Source organism: Mastigoproctus giganteus, chromosome 6 (genome assembly GCF_048544385.1).
Source record: "Mastigoproctus giganteus isolate SK-2022 chromosome 6, ASM4854438v1, whole genome shotgun sequence".
Classification (NCBI taxonomy): domain Eukaryota; kingdom Metazoa; phylum Arthropoda; class Arachnida; order Uropygi; family Thelyphonidae; genus Mastigoproctus; species Mastigoproctus giganteus.
The window spans coordinates 78,460,547-78,478,926 of record NC_143580.1 but is presented as its reverse complement, the minus strand read 5'-3'; the positions used below and the strand labels follow the sequence as shown (position 1 = coordinate 78,478,926).

Below are 18,380 nucleotides of genomic sequence, written 5' to 3'. Positions count from 1 at the left end.
GTGTGTAAGGGATCTGTGCATGGTCCCCTTACACACACTTTCAGCTGTAGGGGACTACATGCAGGACCACATAAAGGTTTTGCACAACCCTGAGAAAATAAACTTTAAGGTCATTAGGCTTTCCTGAAGTGAGTCAGTTTTCTGATTATGTCTGCACCTAAGCAATGACTTTTTCACTAGCAGTGAACTCTGCAGAATAAGTTTTGAAAAATTTCATGAAGAAACTAAAAATTAAAAGTAAAAACATATATAAATGCTTTTGAATATTAATTTATCTTTACTTCATTGCCCAATGCAGAAAACTATTTCAAAAATCAAATCAAAAATTTAATAACTTTGTGGGAAAAAAAAAATACTTTTTTCATAGAGATACTACCCTCTACATCTATTCATGTATTACATGATTCAATGTCATCAATTTCTGAATCTGAATTCCAGAGAACTTTGACTCTTGTTCACCAAAATCAGGAAACAAGGCAATCTCTTCTTCCAATTTTAAAATATGTCACTTTTTTTTTTTTCTTCTTTTGGGATTGGAGGACATCAGAAGTACACCAAGTAAGTTATAATGGGGTACTAAATGATTTTGTAATAATTACAGGAAAGTGGAAGAGAAATGAGCTAAACATAAAAGGTACCTGGGGCTGACATGTTTTAACCAATTATAACAAAAGTAGCAGTAAAAGAGGCAAGCAAATCTTTAGCCATAATCATGAGGAAGTAAATTCAAAGATGCTCTCAATAAAAGGGTGAGGTGAGTAACTGCAGACCTGTAACCCTGATTTCTGTTCCAGGAAAAATAATGGAGTCGCTGGTTAAAGAAGTAATCTACACAGGAATGCAGTTATATGGCAATCGCAACATGGATTTGTTAAGGGAAAAATCTTGTCTGACCAACCTGATTGGATAGTTTGGTGCAGTAACAAAGGAACTGGATGTAAAAAATATGTTTGACATCATATAGTTAGGTTTCAGAAAAGGTTTTAACACTTTCATATGAAAGATTGCTGTAGAAGTTGGGGCAATGTGGCATTAGGAGCAAGTTACTGCTATGGATAAAGGATGGTTGAGTGGAAGATGTTAGTCCAAAAGATGTTACAGAGAGTGGTTATAAATGGGTACTGTTCTTTTTGGCCTAATTTTATTAGTGGTGTCCTTCAAGTTTCAGTGCCAAGCCCATTGTTGTTTTCAATATTTATTAATGATACTCAATAAAGGCATATCAAGCTTAATGTCTAAGTTTGCAGATAATATAAAGGTTAGAAGGGTGGTTAATCACAGTAATCAAGATATGCTACTCCAAGAAGGTCTGAAAAAAAATTTGGTAATTGAAGTGTTTAACAACGACAAATGCAAGGTAATACATATAGGTAGCAGTAATCCCAGATTAATGTATCAACTGTGTGGTACCACACTGAAGGTAGTAGAGAACGAAAAAGATCTGGGGTAATTGTGGATCAAATAAACTTCTCTGACCACTGCAAACAAGACAAGCTTCTAGGACAGCTCACAGGTTTACTCAATGATATACAAGAATTTTGACAGAAGGGATAAGGAGGTAATTATTCTGATGTAAAAGGCAATGGTAAGGTCACACCTTGAGTGTTGAATACAGGTCTAGAGGTCTCATTCTAGAAAGGATGTAGATCTGTTGGAACAGGAGCAGAGAAGAGCAATGAATTTGAAAGGAACAAAAATATACTCTTACTTAGACTTCAATTCTGCAAATTTCATGGTCCAGAAATTAGGCACCTGCATGAAGATCTGATTTAGGTGTTTAATGCTGCTAATGGATTGAGTAAACTAAATGTTGATGGCATCCTTACTCTAGTTCACACACACACACACACACACACACACACTGGAGTGGGGCACAAATTTAAATTGATAAAGGATGGATGCAGGACTTCTTCTTCTGGCATTATAACCCAGGGTGGGTCAGCCTTCTCAACAATGTTCCCCCAATAAGCCCTCCCAGAAGTCAAACGTCTGCTACTTCTTATTCTCGTGATCTTTAAGTCCTCTTCTACATCATCCATCCATCCATCTTTTCCATGGTCTTCCTCTTGCCCTCCTCCCAGTAGGTTTCCATTTCATTATACTCTTAGTTGTTCTGCTGTCATCCATTCTCACAACACAGGGGTGGCAAACCTATGGCATGCAAACAAATTTTTTGGGCATTCAGAATTCAGAGCAACTGAAAAAAAATTGGACAGTTTTCTTCAAGATTTGTCAAATTCAGAGAATTGGAAGAAGCTGCAAAATTCATTAAGTTTCCAGACAGTGTAAAACTAGCTGAATTGAACCAGAAAATGTTTCAGTGGATCGCCCTGGATGATTTTGAGATGCAATTGATTGATTTTCAGAGCAGCTCAATTTGGAGGGAAAACTTTATCCACCTCAGACCTGATTTAGAAAATATAGACGAGATTAGCAAAGAACACTGCAGAAAATGAGGTATTAAAAGTTTGGAATTCCATTCCTGAAACTTTTGTCTGTTTAAAAAAATCTGGCAACAGCATTACTAATAAATTTCTCATCAACATATTCTTGTGAGTTGTTGTCAGTGATGAACTTTGTTAAGTCTAGTCAGAGGAGTAGTCTTATGGATGTAACTAGTGCTGCATGCATAGCTCTAAAAGTTAAAGTATAAACCTGATGTAAAGTATCTGTCGTCAATGGTGCAGCAACAGAAGTCTCACTGATGTTTTATATTTATAATATAAGAGAGAGGTTTATCATTTTATATTAAATTTGTTCTCTAAGCTAAAAGTTACATTTTTGTTATGGAGGATTTTATATTAATACCTTTATTAAAGCATTTTTGAAATAATGTCCTTTATTTCATTCTTTTTTTTTTGGTTATGCTTTTGGCAAGCAAAACATGTATGAGAAAAATAACAATACAGTAGAATGTTGATTATCCGAACTAATTGGGACCAAGGTTGGTTCAGTTAATCAAATAGTTTGGATAATCAAACATACATGAGAATACCCAGTTTATACAACATGTAATTAAACCAATAATTAAATTATGATACTGTATTTTGAAATATGAAGTATTATAAAAAATAATTGATTTAGGAAATGGTTTGTAAATAATAACTAAAATGTTTTGAAGAAACAATGTATATTATATTTATTTTGAACTTACCTAATTGTTTTACATGGCGTCAACTTTTACATAAACAAACGCAAGTAATTGCACACAAATAAGAGTATAACGAAAATTGGGAAGGTTTATTTATAACTCTTTATGCATACAAAAGGCACACGCCGTACATAATACCCTTCATGGCTACAAGCAAGGGGTTAAGAGTACATTTTTTAAAATATGTACTCTTGAATTTTTTTTTGATTCATGCAAGACTTTTTGCAGTGAGATCTCTCATCCTCTTCAATAGCAGTATCTCTGCAAAACTGTATTCAGACTGTTACTCACACCATGCCATTGCAGTTTCTAGTGCAGTGAAGGCACTAGAAACTGCAATGGCATGTCAGTGGGCCTTCAAATGCATTAAGTGGCAGGAGTAATATTTCAGTATAACAACCAGTGCACTAAAAGTAGACACTATAATTTGGGGGGGGGTCGGATAATTGACAGTTTGGATAATCGATGATTTACTGTACTTTGCAAAATTCCGAGCAGCACACAAGGGTAATTTTTTTTTTTTTTTTTTTTTTTTTTTTTTTAGATTTAGCCAGTTTTGGCACACACCCTTAAAAAGGTTTGCCGCCTCTGTCATAACATGTCCCAGCCAGGCAAATCTCTGGCTCTTCACAAATCTGATGATATCTGCACCCTAAATAAGGTGGTCAAGTTCATGGTTCATTTTGATCCTCCAGGATCCATCAACATCTTGTACGGGCCCAAAAACTTTTCTTAAAATTCTACGCTCAAACACTCTTAACAACTGCTCATCTTTACTCGTTAATGTCCAAGCTTCACAACCATCTATCACAACTGGTCTAATGAGAGTTTTGTATATTCTTAATTTTAAATGTCTGTTCAATACTCTAGACTTCATTAGTTTTTCATGTGCATAGAAACATCTGTTTCCACTCAGGATATGGGACTTAATCTCATTGGTAAGAGTTGGACTGGTTTATCTGTGAACCTAGGTAGGTAAAATTCTGAACATGCCCAAAAGAGAAGCTGCTGGTTCTTAAATTTTCCACGTTATCTGCCTTTCTCCGGACTTCCATATATATTTTGTCTTCACTTAATTTATCCAAAGTCCTCTTCTTTGTGCTCCACTAGCCAGCCTAGGCACACTGTTTCCTCCAGTGCTCCTTTAGTCCTACCAATAATAACAACATTATCAGTATATGCACAGACCTGCACCGTCTTTGTGTTTATGTGTCCAGTCACCTCTAATTTTCTGACAGTCACGTCTAAAACAAAGTTTAACACAGTAGAGAGTGCATTTCCATGTCTAAAACAAGGGTTAATGTCAAAGGGAGTCATCAACTCACTGTCAATTCTCATCACTGCTTTAGAGCCGGCCAGGGTTGCTTTTATGAGGTTTTATCTAACTATCTTTGCAGGTATGCCCAAGAGGAGATCATTCGTTACTTCCCCTCTGTTAAGGCAATCAAAAGCTTGTTTGAAATCTACATATAGGTTAAATAAGGGTATATTGTACATAAATGCTTTTTCCTGTATCTACCTCAAGATGAAAATCTAGTCACTGTTGAGTTGTTATTGTTATTTGGGTTTTTTTTTTTTTTTTTAGGAGCATTAGCAACTAAGGCCATATTGCTCCGGGATATGCGGTGGTCATTCCCTGACCTTTCTGCATCCTCTGTATTTGGTGACAGGTTCGAACGCCAGTCTAATCAAGAAGCATGTGCTACGCACTGCTGCTCCTTCCCACCTGACTACGGAGGCGCCCATTGTTGAGTGATTGGGTCTGAAACTATACTGATATTCTCCAACAATTTTCTTTGAATATGCTGCAAGTCTGTTATTGTTGTTATTTGGTTTTTTAGGATCATTAGCAACTAAGGCCATATTGCTTTGGGGATATGCAGTGGTCATTCCCTGACCTTTCCACATCCTCTGTATTTGGTGGGCACGAGCTCGAACCCCGGTCTAATCAAGAAGCGTGTGCTATGCACTGTGCTCCTGCCCACCTGGCTACGGAGGCACCGCGAGTCTGTTATAACTCCTGACAAAACCATGTACGTAACACTCTGCAATATAATATATAGTTAGAGCAAAGCAGATTATCACACTTCTTGTGAATCGGCTATATGATTCCAAGTGTCCATTCATCTGGGATTTTTCCTCAGACCATGTTAATAGTATCACATTGTATTCTTCTCCATAGTATCACTCCACCGTTCTTGAGCAACTCTGCAGTTATTCCATCAGCTCCTGGTGCTTTCAAGTTCTTTAAGCACTTAACTTTTCGAATTTCTTCAAAGCTAGGGTCTTCAATGCATGGTTCTACTGTATAGTACAATAGCTGTTTTGTTTCAGTCTTACCTCCTGTCAAGATGCTCTCAAAATACTCTTTCCACCATTTCAGAACCTTCTTTCTCTCAATCAGCAAGTTTTCTTCACTATCTCTTCAAGCAGTAACTTTTGATTGAAATTCCTGTACACCCTCTTAATCTTCTTATGAAACTTTCTACTTTCCTTTTTGTTGTAATGTTCCACCATTTCGTTGACCTTCCTCCTCAAAGCTTCTCCTTTTATTTCTACATATCCTAGCTGCGGCGATCCATTTTTCCTTGCAGTATTCACTATTCATGCTGCTATTCTACTGCAGACATTTCACCCTGGCTTGTCTCTTCAATTCTACTGATACTCGGCACTTGTCATCATACCATTCCTCATTAACCATTAGGGGTAAAGGGAAGGGTTATTGCTTTCATAAAGGCGACTACGATGGACTGAGACAGTATGTAAATTCTATACAGTGGGACGGACCAACTGATGATGTTACCAACAGCAAATGCAAAATGGGAAGCATTCAAAGAACTTATCTTGGAAGCTACTAGGCTTTATATACCAACTAAGAAATACTGTTCAAGGTTTAGGCCTAAATGGATGTCAGATGAACTGATGAGGCATATGGCAGAGAAGAAACATGCATGGGATACATACAAATTAACACATGACACAAAAGCCTATGATATATACAAGTTGATCTGTAACCAAGTTACAAAGGAGGTTAGGCAGGCGAAGGCAGAGTACGAGAAATCTTTGGAAATGATGAAAAGAAAAACAGCAAAGAGTTCTTTACTTATGTAAACTCTAGAAGGAAGGGGATGAATCAGATTGGTCCACTTAATATCGATGGGTCAACTGTTGATGATCCTGCTCAGGCAGCTAACAAACTAAATGAATATTTTGCATCGACATTCACACATGAGGAGTTATTTAGCGAGTGGAAAGCCAGAGGTGTATTCAACTCTAGCAGTAAGCTAGAGAATCTTGTAATAACTGAGAGTAAAGTGGAGGAGAAACTGTTGAAGATAAACACAAGAAAGGCACCCGGGGTGGATGGGATCTATCCAGTTATATTAAAGGAGGCAGCAGAGGAAGTAAGCAAACCCTTAGCCATAATTATGAGAGCTTCCTTGGACTCAGGGGAGGTACCCGCAGACTGGAGATGTGCAACTGTGACCCCAATTCACAAAGGAGGATCAAAGGCTGACACAAGCAATTATAGACCTGTGAGTTTAACTTCTGTTCCAGGAAAATTAATGGAGGCACTAGTTAAAGAAGCACTGCAGGATCATTTAGACAAGACTTCAGTTATAGCTCGGACACAGCATGGTTTTGTTAAGGGGAAGTCTTGCCTGACCAATTTGATTGGATACTATGATGCAGTCACAAAGGAACTGGATGCAGGGAATAACTTTGATATTATATACTTGGATCTTAGAAAGGCTTTTGATACTGTTGCACATGGAAGACTGCTACACAAATTGGAGCAGTGTGACATTGGAGGCAAATTGCTGCTGTGGATAAAGGGGTGGCTGAGGGGGAGAAGACAGAGAGTGGTAATCAATGGACACTGCTCATCGTGGACTAATGTTATTAGTGGAGTCCCTCAGGGCTCAGTGTTGGGTCCATTATTGTTTTCTGTATTCATAAATGATATTGATGATGGTATATCAAGCTTAATGTCGAAGTCTGCAGACGATACAAAGGTAGACAGGGTTGTCAAGGACACTACTGACACTATGCTGCTGCAGCAGGATCTGGAAAGGTTGAGCAGATGGGCTGAGAGGTGGCAAATGAAGTTTAACATTGACAAATGTAAAGTACTACACATGGGAAACAACAACCCCAGAGCAACGTATCAACTCTGTGGTACTACACTGACAGTGGTAGAGAATGAAAGGGACCTGGGGTGGTTGTGCAGGCAGATATGAAGTTCTCTGAGCAGTGCAGACGGGCTGCAAGAGTAGCTCATGGTGTATTGTCAATGATATATAGGAATTTTTCTAGCAGGAATAAGGAGGTGATTATTCCCTTGTATAAGGCAATAGTCAGGCCACAACTAGAGTACTGTATACAGGTCTAGAGGCCTCATTTCAAGAAGGATGTAGAGCTGCTGGAATGAGTACAGAGAAGGGCAACAAGATTAGTGAATGGAACAAAGGGGTGCTCTTACGAAGAAAGGCTTACGTTTTGCAAATTACAGTGTCTGGAGACTAGGCACCAGCGAGATGATCTGATAGAGGTGTATAAAGCATTGAATGGTTTGAGCATGCTCAATGCTGATGGGATTCTTCCTCTCGCTCAGAATAATCACCTGAGAGGGCACAAATTCAAATTGAGGAAAGATAGATGTAGGATAGACGTGCGGAAATTTGCCTTTAGCCAGCGAGTGGTTGGTTGGTGGAACAGACTTCCATCCCTTGTCGTGGAAGTTGATAGCCTAAATAAGTTTAAGGCTCAGCTGGACAGGTATTTTGAACAAACAGAGGGGTGAAGTGGAAGTGGTTTTTTTTTTTTTTTGGCTGATGCTGCATAAGCTTGCTTTCTTGCATCAAATGCCTCTGCTAATGCTAATGCATTTCTCAGTCTTAAGGTCTGAACCCAAGGTTACGTGTGCTGCACCCAGAATGCTTCCTTTATGCAAGTCTATTCATCTTCAATCTTGTCACTGTTTTCCTGTTCCTGCAGTCTTCGGGCCAACTGTGTCTGGTACTTTGCTTCAATGTCTATCTTTCAATTTGTCTATATTTCACCACTTAGTTTACTCAGCCTTTCCTCTTGCTACTAGGGCTATTTTATACTTCAGTCTGGCTCCCATTAGAAAATGTACAGAATCAGAGCTGGCACCAGAAAAGAATGGACATTTTCAACTGCAGTAGCCCACCTCTCAGAGACCAGTACATGATCAATCTGGTTAGCCTGATTTGTACCAGAGATTTTCCATGTACCTTTATGAATATTCTTTCTTGGAAACCAGGTACTCATGACCTTAAAGTTGTTGGCAGCAGCAAATTGTTATACTCTAAGGCCATTACTATTTGTTTCTCATTGGAGGCTGTGTTTTCCAAATAGACCCATGAAAACTTCTTCCCTGCCTAGTTTAGCATTGAAGTCACAGAGTTTATTAGCCCCTTATAAACTTATCACAGATTCACCTCTAAAGATATCTTGGTTGCAGGACAAATGTGCTGAAATTTTCTTTCAGCAAGAGAGTAATTGACTGTTTGAACAAACTTCCATCTGGTGTTGTGAAAATGGGTAATTTAAACAAATTTAAGGAAGAAGTAGACAAATTATTAGAAGGGAGAGACAGGTGATGTGCATTTTTTTTTTTCCCCCTTTTGGCTGATAAGTTTGCTTCCTTTCATCATTTGCCAATACTACAATACTAATAGTACATAAAAAATAAGATCAAGTACATTAAAAATGCATTGTACTCACTATGTATTCTTCTGTTCCTTCAGGCTGAGTTACAGTACGATAAAGTGATTTCTTATCACTGTCTGTATAGGAGACAGACAGCGACCGTTTTGTGAAAAAAACTGAAATGAAAACATTCTATTACATAAAAAAACATGTTAGATAATATATGTATTATGTTACTTTAAAGGAAAGTTCCATTTTTTTTTTTAAATTGAATTTTTCCATTTTCTGTGTGTAAATAATTAACTCTACCAATTAATTATCAAATAATATATAAAATAATTGTTTTCATAGCTGTTTGGGTGAAGAACGCTTTCACTTACTTCACCCAACCTTGTGTAATGTATTTTCTATATATCTTCCAAGATTTTTAATAAAAATTGAGATGAAACACTTTAGATTTATTTTATTAGTCACAAATCTTTGTGATTAATAAAAAATAAATTTGTGTCACCTTTAACAACTCACGAAGACAATTTTTTGAAATGAATAACAATCAATAGCTAGAGGCATATTTCCTATAATCTCATTTATAATTCTTCCTCATCACTCTGAATTTGTCTACTGGTTGTAGCATCATTTTAATACCATTAAAATTTCACCTTCATTTTGCTATTCCCCTCCTAGCCCCTTATATAAGCTTCTCTCAGATCCCCTCTAATGGTACCTTGGTTACCAAGCTCTGTGGCCAGCATCTGATCTGATCAAAATATCATGTTGAGGATTTATCAGACAGCTTCTTGTAGTGAAAGTTACATTATAATTCAATTGTATAAATGCAAATGTGAGACCCACACTCTTGGAATACCATGTGTCCAGGTATGGAGGCCATACCTAAAAAAAAAAAAAAAAAAACCAAGGTTCTTGGCAACAAAGTGCAAAGATGGGCAGCAAACATGGTAAAGTTGTATAATGCAACTGTGAGACTTTAAATTGTAGCCTAAAAATATTATTGATACAGATAGAACTTTGTGTCTATCTGTATCAATAACTCCAAATTCATTCGTTCCTCTACTGTTTAAATTCAACAACTCCTGGTGTATAAGTCCAGTTCTTTTTTTAGTTACATTCAATTGTCATGATGTGAAAAATACACAAATAAGTATCATTTGCTTCCTACAGCCACGTGCACAAAATGCAGCTGTATTAAAAAAAAAATAATAATAAAAAAAAAAAAAAAAAAATCAACAAATTAGTCAGTTGGGCCAAGGTTTCTATTCTTTTCAGCCTGCTTCATGAAAAAGACAAAATGCATTGTTACTTTTTTTTTTTTTGTCACAGAATAGCCTATTTCAACAGCAAAAGGCTGTCATTAATAAAAACTGCACTATTTAAAATTCCTAATTACTTATACTCTTGTCCAATTTTATCATAATAGATTTCGGGAGACTGCAGCGACCCAAAAGAGGCCCCATCAAGCAGACCCTGCTAACCCAGCAATGAATACATATTTCCCTAATTTTACTTGAACTACTTTGATTTCCTCTTACTTTCACAGATATTACAGTTTGTAAGAACCCTATATTACAAATGACTCAAAATTAGAGGCCTTCAATATGCTGAAGAAGAGTAATACCTTCACAAAAAAGTCAGAAAAGCAAAATTATGGTCATGACTTATAGCAACATGTTAGACTATGATGAAGAAAGTTGTTTTACTTATATAAGGCAACAAATACTCTAACAGAATAATGGTAGAAAGAGTGATTCAATAACACCCTTATGTGGGTTCCAAAAGAAGTGACCACTATGAGTTTTCATTATAGAATTAGGATTATTAGTTACAGAATTAGGTTCCAAAAGAAGTGACCACTATGAGTTTTCATTATAGAATTAGGATTATTAGTTACAGAATTATCCCATAGTTTATTAACCCTGGCCAAAGGGCTATGTAATCAGCGATGAAAGTATTTCGTGCTTCCTTACACATTACAATAAAGATACTTCTTATTAATTTTTTAATCCCCACTTATAATGTTAAACAATCTAAACAAGAATTCAGCAATGTCCATAAACCTTTTAAGTATTATCATAAGTCTAGCATGCAAAAAGCATGCACGTCTGCATACCGTGGTGAACATGTGCTCGAAGGTGCTCCTGAAATTTATCAGTTTTAAATGGTTTTGTAAAGCTATTCAATGGTGATTTTTCGTCTACCAGGGACTAAACTCACAGCGGATCTCTAGATCTGGACATGCTGCATCAGGTCATCAGATTCAAGGTAATTTTTATAATTTTTATTGTTGTTTCCACCTCTGACAAAGAAAGTCACTCTCGCCAGCTTCAGTTGCGAACAAGGTCAGCGCAACCCTCCGGTGATTGTCTCCTGCTCCCTGCTTAATGCTAGCCACCCCAGGGCACACTTTTGAAGTGACCTTCTTACAGTTTACTCAGTTTAACGTAAAAATGCGGAAGGTATTTTAATCTATCACCGACCCTGTCAAGTCCGCTTTGACATTACATTTCAGTTTATTCAACATGGGCAAAAATTTGGTGTGTACCGTATGTCTCAAGCAAGCAGATTTTCTACTTGTATGTTCTTCCTGTAAGCAGGTATGTCGCTGCAGACCTTGTAGCCCATATTCGGATGTCAAAAAGCTTGCAAAGAAAATTAAACTTGCATGGAAATGTGATGTCTGCAAAACGATCAATAATGACAGCGATAAAGTTGACACAGCACATCCAACCTTTTACAGAAAACATTTGGAACAGACTGATCCCATTGGTTGTGATGAGCTGAGAATCCTTGTGAACCTAATTCAAGTCGTGGTTACAGAATTGGTATCTGGACTAGATCAGTTAAAAGATGCTCACATGCATCTGACAGAGAACGTAGTCGCAAAACTCGAACATCAGCATAAAATGACAATGGAAAGTAATTCCACCGTCATGGATGCATTCGTCAGCAGTTCCGAAATTGTGATGTCAAGAGCCAACTTCATGGAAAACAAGCTAAGGAACATCCAGGAGAACTCATCCAACATCACATTTCGAAACTGGAATTCGGCTTCAGTATGATGAAAGCGAACCTCGCAGAACTGCATGACAACGTCACATTACTGCACCGATGGCTATGGCTAGACTACATCACAAGATTTAAGCCAAAGTCAGCATCAGACCTTAAGAGCATTCACAACAGTTGTCAGCGAGATGTCCTCGCTTCCATCATCATCACAAAAAGAGGGCTTATTCAAGCCATCAATGATATCCCACCAACGTCTTGCACCGGATATGATATGGTCCCACAATTCACTCTTAAGAGCGTTAGTGTTTTCATCATTGATGGACTCCTAGGTATCTTTAACGGAATCCTCACAACACAAACTTTCCCAACAGCCTGGAATCAATATATTGTCCAACCAATCCCCAAAACACAAGGAGCAACATCAATTTCACAATTCAGGCCAATAATGAAGGCCTCATGTCTCCTCAAAGTCATGGAGAAGTGCCTTCTTTCCATCCTAACCAACAAGGTTCTGCCATGTGAATCACCATTCATTCACTATGCCTTGAAACGCAGGTCCACCATTACCAACCTACTGCAAAACCACCAACACCATTCTGGGGGCTCTACAAGATGGAGCTGAAATGGCAATTGTTTATCTGGATATCCAGTCTGCATTCAACAGCATAGACATCCAGCCCCTCCTGCAACTTTGTGAGGACAGATACCAGATAAAAGGCAATATACTGGAATTCTTGAAGTCACTACTTATGACCAGGGTCCTTCACTTGACTGTGAATAAAAAATCTTTCACAAGGAAAGTTTGTGTAGGTGGTTCCCCAGGTTCTCCTTATGGCTGCCATCCACCCATTCCTGTGCCAGCAAACAGAATTTATCAGCTATGCAGATGACTTGAAGACTTGAATAGACGACTATCGGATCAACGGGACCGCCCGACCTGATTCTGTTTCTGAAACCATTATCAACAGCCTTAAGAATCTGATTACATACTTGGCACAGTTTTCTCTTAAGATAAATCCAAACAAATCTGCACAAATGGTATTTTCACTCAAATCAAACCCAAAACAACTAAACTTGGAAATCCATGGAACCCCCAGTCACCAAGCAAAAAGATCTCGGCATTGTATTCGACCCTAAACTCAGTTTCAAACACCATGTTGCAGACATTCACAAGGTCAGCAGATCAAGATGGCTTGCCAAACAACACCTCCTTCATGTCACAGAGCCTGAGTACACGCTCCAATACATATACCGGTTTCTGCAGCCAGTCATCACCTACGGTTCAGAAATCTGGGCATCAACGAAAACGACGGTAAAAACCATTGCAACCGATGAGTACTGGCTTTTTCGGTGGGTCCTCTTAAAGCATAAACTGCTACCACTCACATACTTCAGATATCACTCAACTTCTAAATTACAGAAAAGTCTCCAAATGGATATTCACCCTCCGCTTGCTCGTGTCAATTAAAATGATAGCGGGTGAAGTCAATACGTCAAGTTTTTGGCAGATGTGCAATTGGAGGATCCCCCGAAACCCTTAAGAGCCCTCCCCTCTCTGCAGTCTGTGGCATGGAGGCTCACGATAGGCGATAGATTCCTGCCTCCACAACGTCCAGAAGATGGATGTGGACTACAAAAATTTCATAGAGGACAAATCCTACAGAAGACGCATCATCAGGGAACAGCTTTTGTCTTCAACCGAGTGACTGCCATCGTCTTTTCAACGCTTTTCATGTTCTTTCATTTCCCATGTTAATATCAATTTTAAATGTAAAATATGTAATTATACGTTTTATGTTCTAATATATGTTTTATGTAATTTTTCCTGTATTAGTTATTTCATGTTAAACTCCCTAGCATTTTCGCAGTTGTGGGTATTATTGCATCAGGCAATCATGTAACCATTCACTTCCTGCAATAAAGGTATTACTACAAAGAACAATTAACAAGCTAATTTAAAGTTAGAATTTAAATGAAAATATAAATATCATACCTGGTATAGTCCTATCCTCTACTTCAATAAGTGGGTTGGTAGTTATCCCAGATGGAATAATCGTAGTGGGTCTAAGAGTTCCTTTTATCATACTTTCATTATTTTTATTAGTTTCTTCATCAGAATGATTTCTATGGGCAAACATACTAGAAAAAATAAAAATTTCATAAGGGAAAATGCTGTATTATTACTAAAGTTAAATTGTACTACTACTATTGTTTTATTTAATTTCTTCAAGAGTAATTATTCAATAGAATCTCTTCCTGAATTAGCTATTATACAAGGAACAATTCAACTGGCAGCATAATTACAGAAGCTAAACACACATGGTGATTAAAATTACTGTGTCACTTTGGCCAGAGGAAAGAGGCACACCACAAATGCCCAGACATGAAATATCTAGCTAAACAACTGACTCAAATCCAATTACCTAATCACTCAGGTCATTGAGCAGCGCCATAACCAGTAAGGTATCACTGTACCAATATTGACAGCCGATATATTAGTATTGCAGTTACATCAAAATGATCAGATTCAACTACATTCATCATCCCAAGCTATAAAATCTATAAACAAATTTAACTCAATTTGTCAGGAATTTGATTCTACTGTGGCACATCTTGTTTAAATAGAAAATCTTAGAGCATCCAATGATGTTGAAATAAAACTGTATTTAATTATCAGCCCCATTTGTCAAGACACAAAATTCTACTAAATTGGGGGAAAGAAAACAATCATTTATCCCAGGCTTTTCAAATTAGTCCAAAGTAGATTTGTATAATTTAAACTTTGGTTCCAGGTAAGGGAATTTTCTCCAAAGAGGGGCAGGTGATCACCAAAAAGCACAGCAGTGTTAACAACTTACAGTGTCTAAATTTGTTTCTTAACCTTTTCATTTCATTCATTAGTCATTTTGAAGAATTTGGAAGTTCGGAAAATTTTAAACACTATATAGGTAAACACTTAAATATTTTTTCCTTGATATTTTTAATAGATTTTAAAAATATTAAAATCATTTTTTGTGATTTTTTGGATCACAAAAAAATAATCATTAAAACAAAAAAAAAATAGAAAAACATCGGAAAAAAATTTGTCATAAATTTTTTATTTGCACTAATATCCTATAAATTCATAAAAATATTATTTGATTCAATTTCATCAAGTGCTGGATCCAAATTACAGATAATTTCTTCAAACTGACTCATGTAACCCCACATAACTCAAAGCTTGTTAAATGGCCTATGCAGTCTGCATAGCCATTTAACATGGCTATGCAGACTTTCAAAACTACTGTAAATATAAAAATAGTTATTACTTGTAAATAGCCATTTTTATATTTCAAGAGAATCTGAACTGCAGTCACAAAACCTTAAAGTCAGCATACTCATGAAAGAGAATCAGTAACATGGTTACATCATTTGGGGTTTCCTAAAGCATTGAGGTGTATTTCTGGTAATCCTAGTATTTGGAGGCTCCAAATACTAAAGACCAGATGCCCTGGGAACTGACCACCCATCTCCTAGAATTATTTTCCCTCAAAATGTCCCTGAGTTTCAAAATCTCTTCCAAGAAAGGGGTCTTACAAAAACTGCAAATCATCACGTACTTGAGACTACTCTCTTTTCAGTCAATATCTAGCACACATCATGCTATTAAAATGGTCAATAGTAACATATTCACTTACCAATACTGTATCTACATTGATGTGATCAGTGGCATAATCAAGATATGGCAAATGTGGCCTCTGCCATAAGAACTGAAGTTAAAAAAAAAAGAATCAGAATAAATTAATTTTGACTTTTTTAAAAAAAAATGGTTTTAATTTTTATTATCTAAATCAATTGTAACAGTATTCATTCCTTACATGAAAACTACAAACTATTCAATAATAATTATAAATTAAAAATGCAGTTCTTGTTGAAATTATTTGGAGTTAGGACTATCGTTCTCTCTCTCTCAGCAGGACTTATGCTGCTTAGTTAACAAAAAAGGATTAAAGGCCTGATGTAGCCAAATTGTCAGAGGGGAAATGCAATAACCCATGATGTTAGTTAATCATGGTTCAAGCCCACATGACTACTAAATACAATAATGCATTCTTGTCAAAAATACTTTGACTTAGTTGCAAACTCCAACTTTCACATTGTGCCAGAGTTTAAACAAAACTTTTTTTTTTAAGAGGCCACCATAGCCAAGTGATCAAATGCAAGGATACAGCAGAAAGTGCATTTGATTCATCATGGTTCTAGCCAATGTGACTGCTAAATACAATGCTGTCTTATTCTACCTTGTGGATTCTTGTGATCAGTGCTTTTTTTTTTGTAAAAAAATAGGTGCCGGTACTGATTCTTTGCTATCAGGAAAAACTGAAAATTAAAAGAATATGAAAAGTACTCTAAAATTTTTTTTTTCCCTGATATTGTTACTTTAGTAGTAATGTTTTTAAAATAAGAACAAATTAAGTATATTAACACAGTTTAATGAGCATAAATTTATTATTCAAGTATATAAAAAAATAAGTAAAATGTGAGTAAAATAAGTAAAAAATAATAACATAAGTCAAAATAATTTCATAATGAAGTTTTTGTAGAATATTCCAAATTTTCATTAAGTTTTCATCGGGCACCCTATACCGACTTCTTTTCTTCCTCTTTGTGTGTCGGTTGCTGAATGACGTTTCCGAAGCAGCCATGAATCGACATATTTTGCTGGATCGAAGCGGGTTAGTGGTGAGCCTACAGTTTAATTAAGAAACAGTAGCGAAGAAACTGTTTTTGTCATCCTCGTTCACATTCACTCGATGAAATTTGTATCATACTCAGAGTGTTCATAAAATTTTTCAATTCTTCCGAAACCTTCTTATCCCCGAAATCCCTGAATTGCATTTAACTAACCTAACTGACAATTTTCACCAAATGCCAACAATTCATGTTTTAGAAGAATTAATGCCTTTGTTGTCCTCTTTTTCCTTCTCTCATCATCAGTATTGTCACTAGTTCTTAAATTTGAATTTTTTTTTTTTCCTTTTTTTTTTTTTTTTTTTGAAACTGTCCAAAATGTCAGTGTCATTCGGATATTCAGCTACTATGACCATGTAAACAGATATAGGGAAATTTACGGAAAAAGGTGGATAACACACTTCCTTGAAACAACAGATAATTTGTTGGGGTAAAAGAAAATCATGTTTCTAATTCTCGAATGGGGCGCTTACAGTTGATTCACAGAGGTGTCCAACCTACAGCCTGTGAGGAAAGTGAACTAAAACAGCATTTTAAATTTTATTAATTATCAAAAAATTTTCTCATTAAATGTTTTGTTCGGTAAACGTAATTGTGTATTGTACTTAATAAAAGTTTTGAATATTTTCAATTTTACTTTTACATGCAACAAGATATGGAAAATGTAACCCACTAAAGAAATCTAACTTTGAATTTTTTTGAATACAGCCCCTGTACATGGAAAAGGTTGGACAGCACTGCAGTAGAAGGTGGGCCAGAGCCCATTGGGAATACACCTTGAACTGCTCACTCTTGACCAGCACAACTTCTCCGTATGTGGGACAGGTGGTCGCATAGGTTTTCAGGTACCACTAAGTTGTACAACTTAGTGGTACCTGAAATCCCTTTATCTCTCTTAATTCGTGCAGCAGCACTAATTGCCTAAAGGCCAGACATGCAAACATGTGTACGGAGTTAATTCTCTCATAATCCATTCGCTATATGAAAATTTTCTTCGTTCAATGGAAGCTATTTTAAATGTAACTTCCAAGGGGAAGTCAAAACAATTCGCTATAAAAGGACTTCGTTAAATAGAGGTCCAACTGAGTAATTTAGAATTATAAAAATGGTTATACAGTTTTATATAGTAAATATCTTAACAATAGACAGTGATAAATGCAAATTAAGTTAAATAATTTTAAGCTTATTTGAATAGTAGGTAAACATGTAAAAAAAAAAAAAATTACGGAATATACAAATTTCGAAGTGCACTGCATCCAAATGTTTGGCTTGGCGCATTATAGCCTTAGATGCTAATGCGCCATAAAATCCTAAAACAAACAAGCATCCAAATGTCACATATCACTGTTAATAAAGATGCCGGTACGCCATACCATTGTGTACCGTCCCAAAAAAAAGCACTGCTTGTGACTACGTGAGAGTCACAGAGTATAAACAGAAATTTTATTTTAAAGCACATATTTAATGCTCAGATGGAAGATTATTATGTGTTTCACCATAATAATCTTCCATGAAATCTTCAATCATATAAAAAAACAAATTTTCAGAATCTTCTCTTCATTCCTATTTTTTAAGCTTCTTAACCTGTTACTCCTTATCTCACTTGCACATATGTTAGTTGTACTTTGTGCATGCCATGTTCTTTGTTATTGATTGCTAATCTTTTTTACTGTTTTAAATTTTAATTTTGTCATTTAATCATTAATTTTTTTTTTTGTAAATTTTAATATCATTAAATTTTTTAACTGGTAAGGTAATAAAGTGTAAATCTGTGTTTAATATATCTTTACTTTTTTAGCCT

General features: G+C 36.3%; 1 protein-coding gene across 5 annotated transcripts in view; it reads right to left on the bottom strand.

Moving 5' to 3' along the window:
* The window catches only part of LOC150084425 (oxidation resistance protein 1A-like), a 250,740-nt gene that overhangs the window by 193,960 nt on the left and 38,400 nt on the right, over window positions 1-18,380 (bottom strand). For 4 of the 5 annotated variants that reach the window (XM_090376059.1, XM_090376064.1, XM_090376061.1 and 1 more), the window contains exons 4-5: window positions 13,842-13,987; window positions 8,903-9,003 (exon numbers count right to left, since the gene is read on the bottom strand). In XM_090376059.1, the coding sequence (XP_090232185.1) occupies window positions 8,903-9,003; window positions 13,842-13,986 (246 nt within the window). In that variant the 5' untranslated portion in view covers window position 13,987. Of the gene's footprint in view, window positions 1-8,902; window positions 9,004-13,841; window positions 13,988-15,525; window positions 15,598-18,380 lie in introns of all 5 variants that reach the window. The other variant, XM_090376063.1, reaches the window with a different exon arrangement.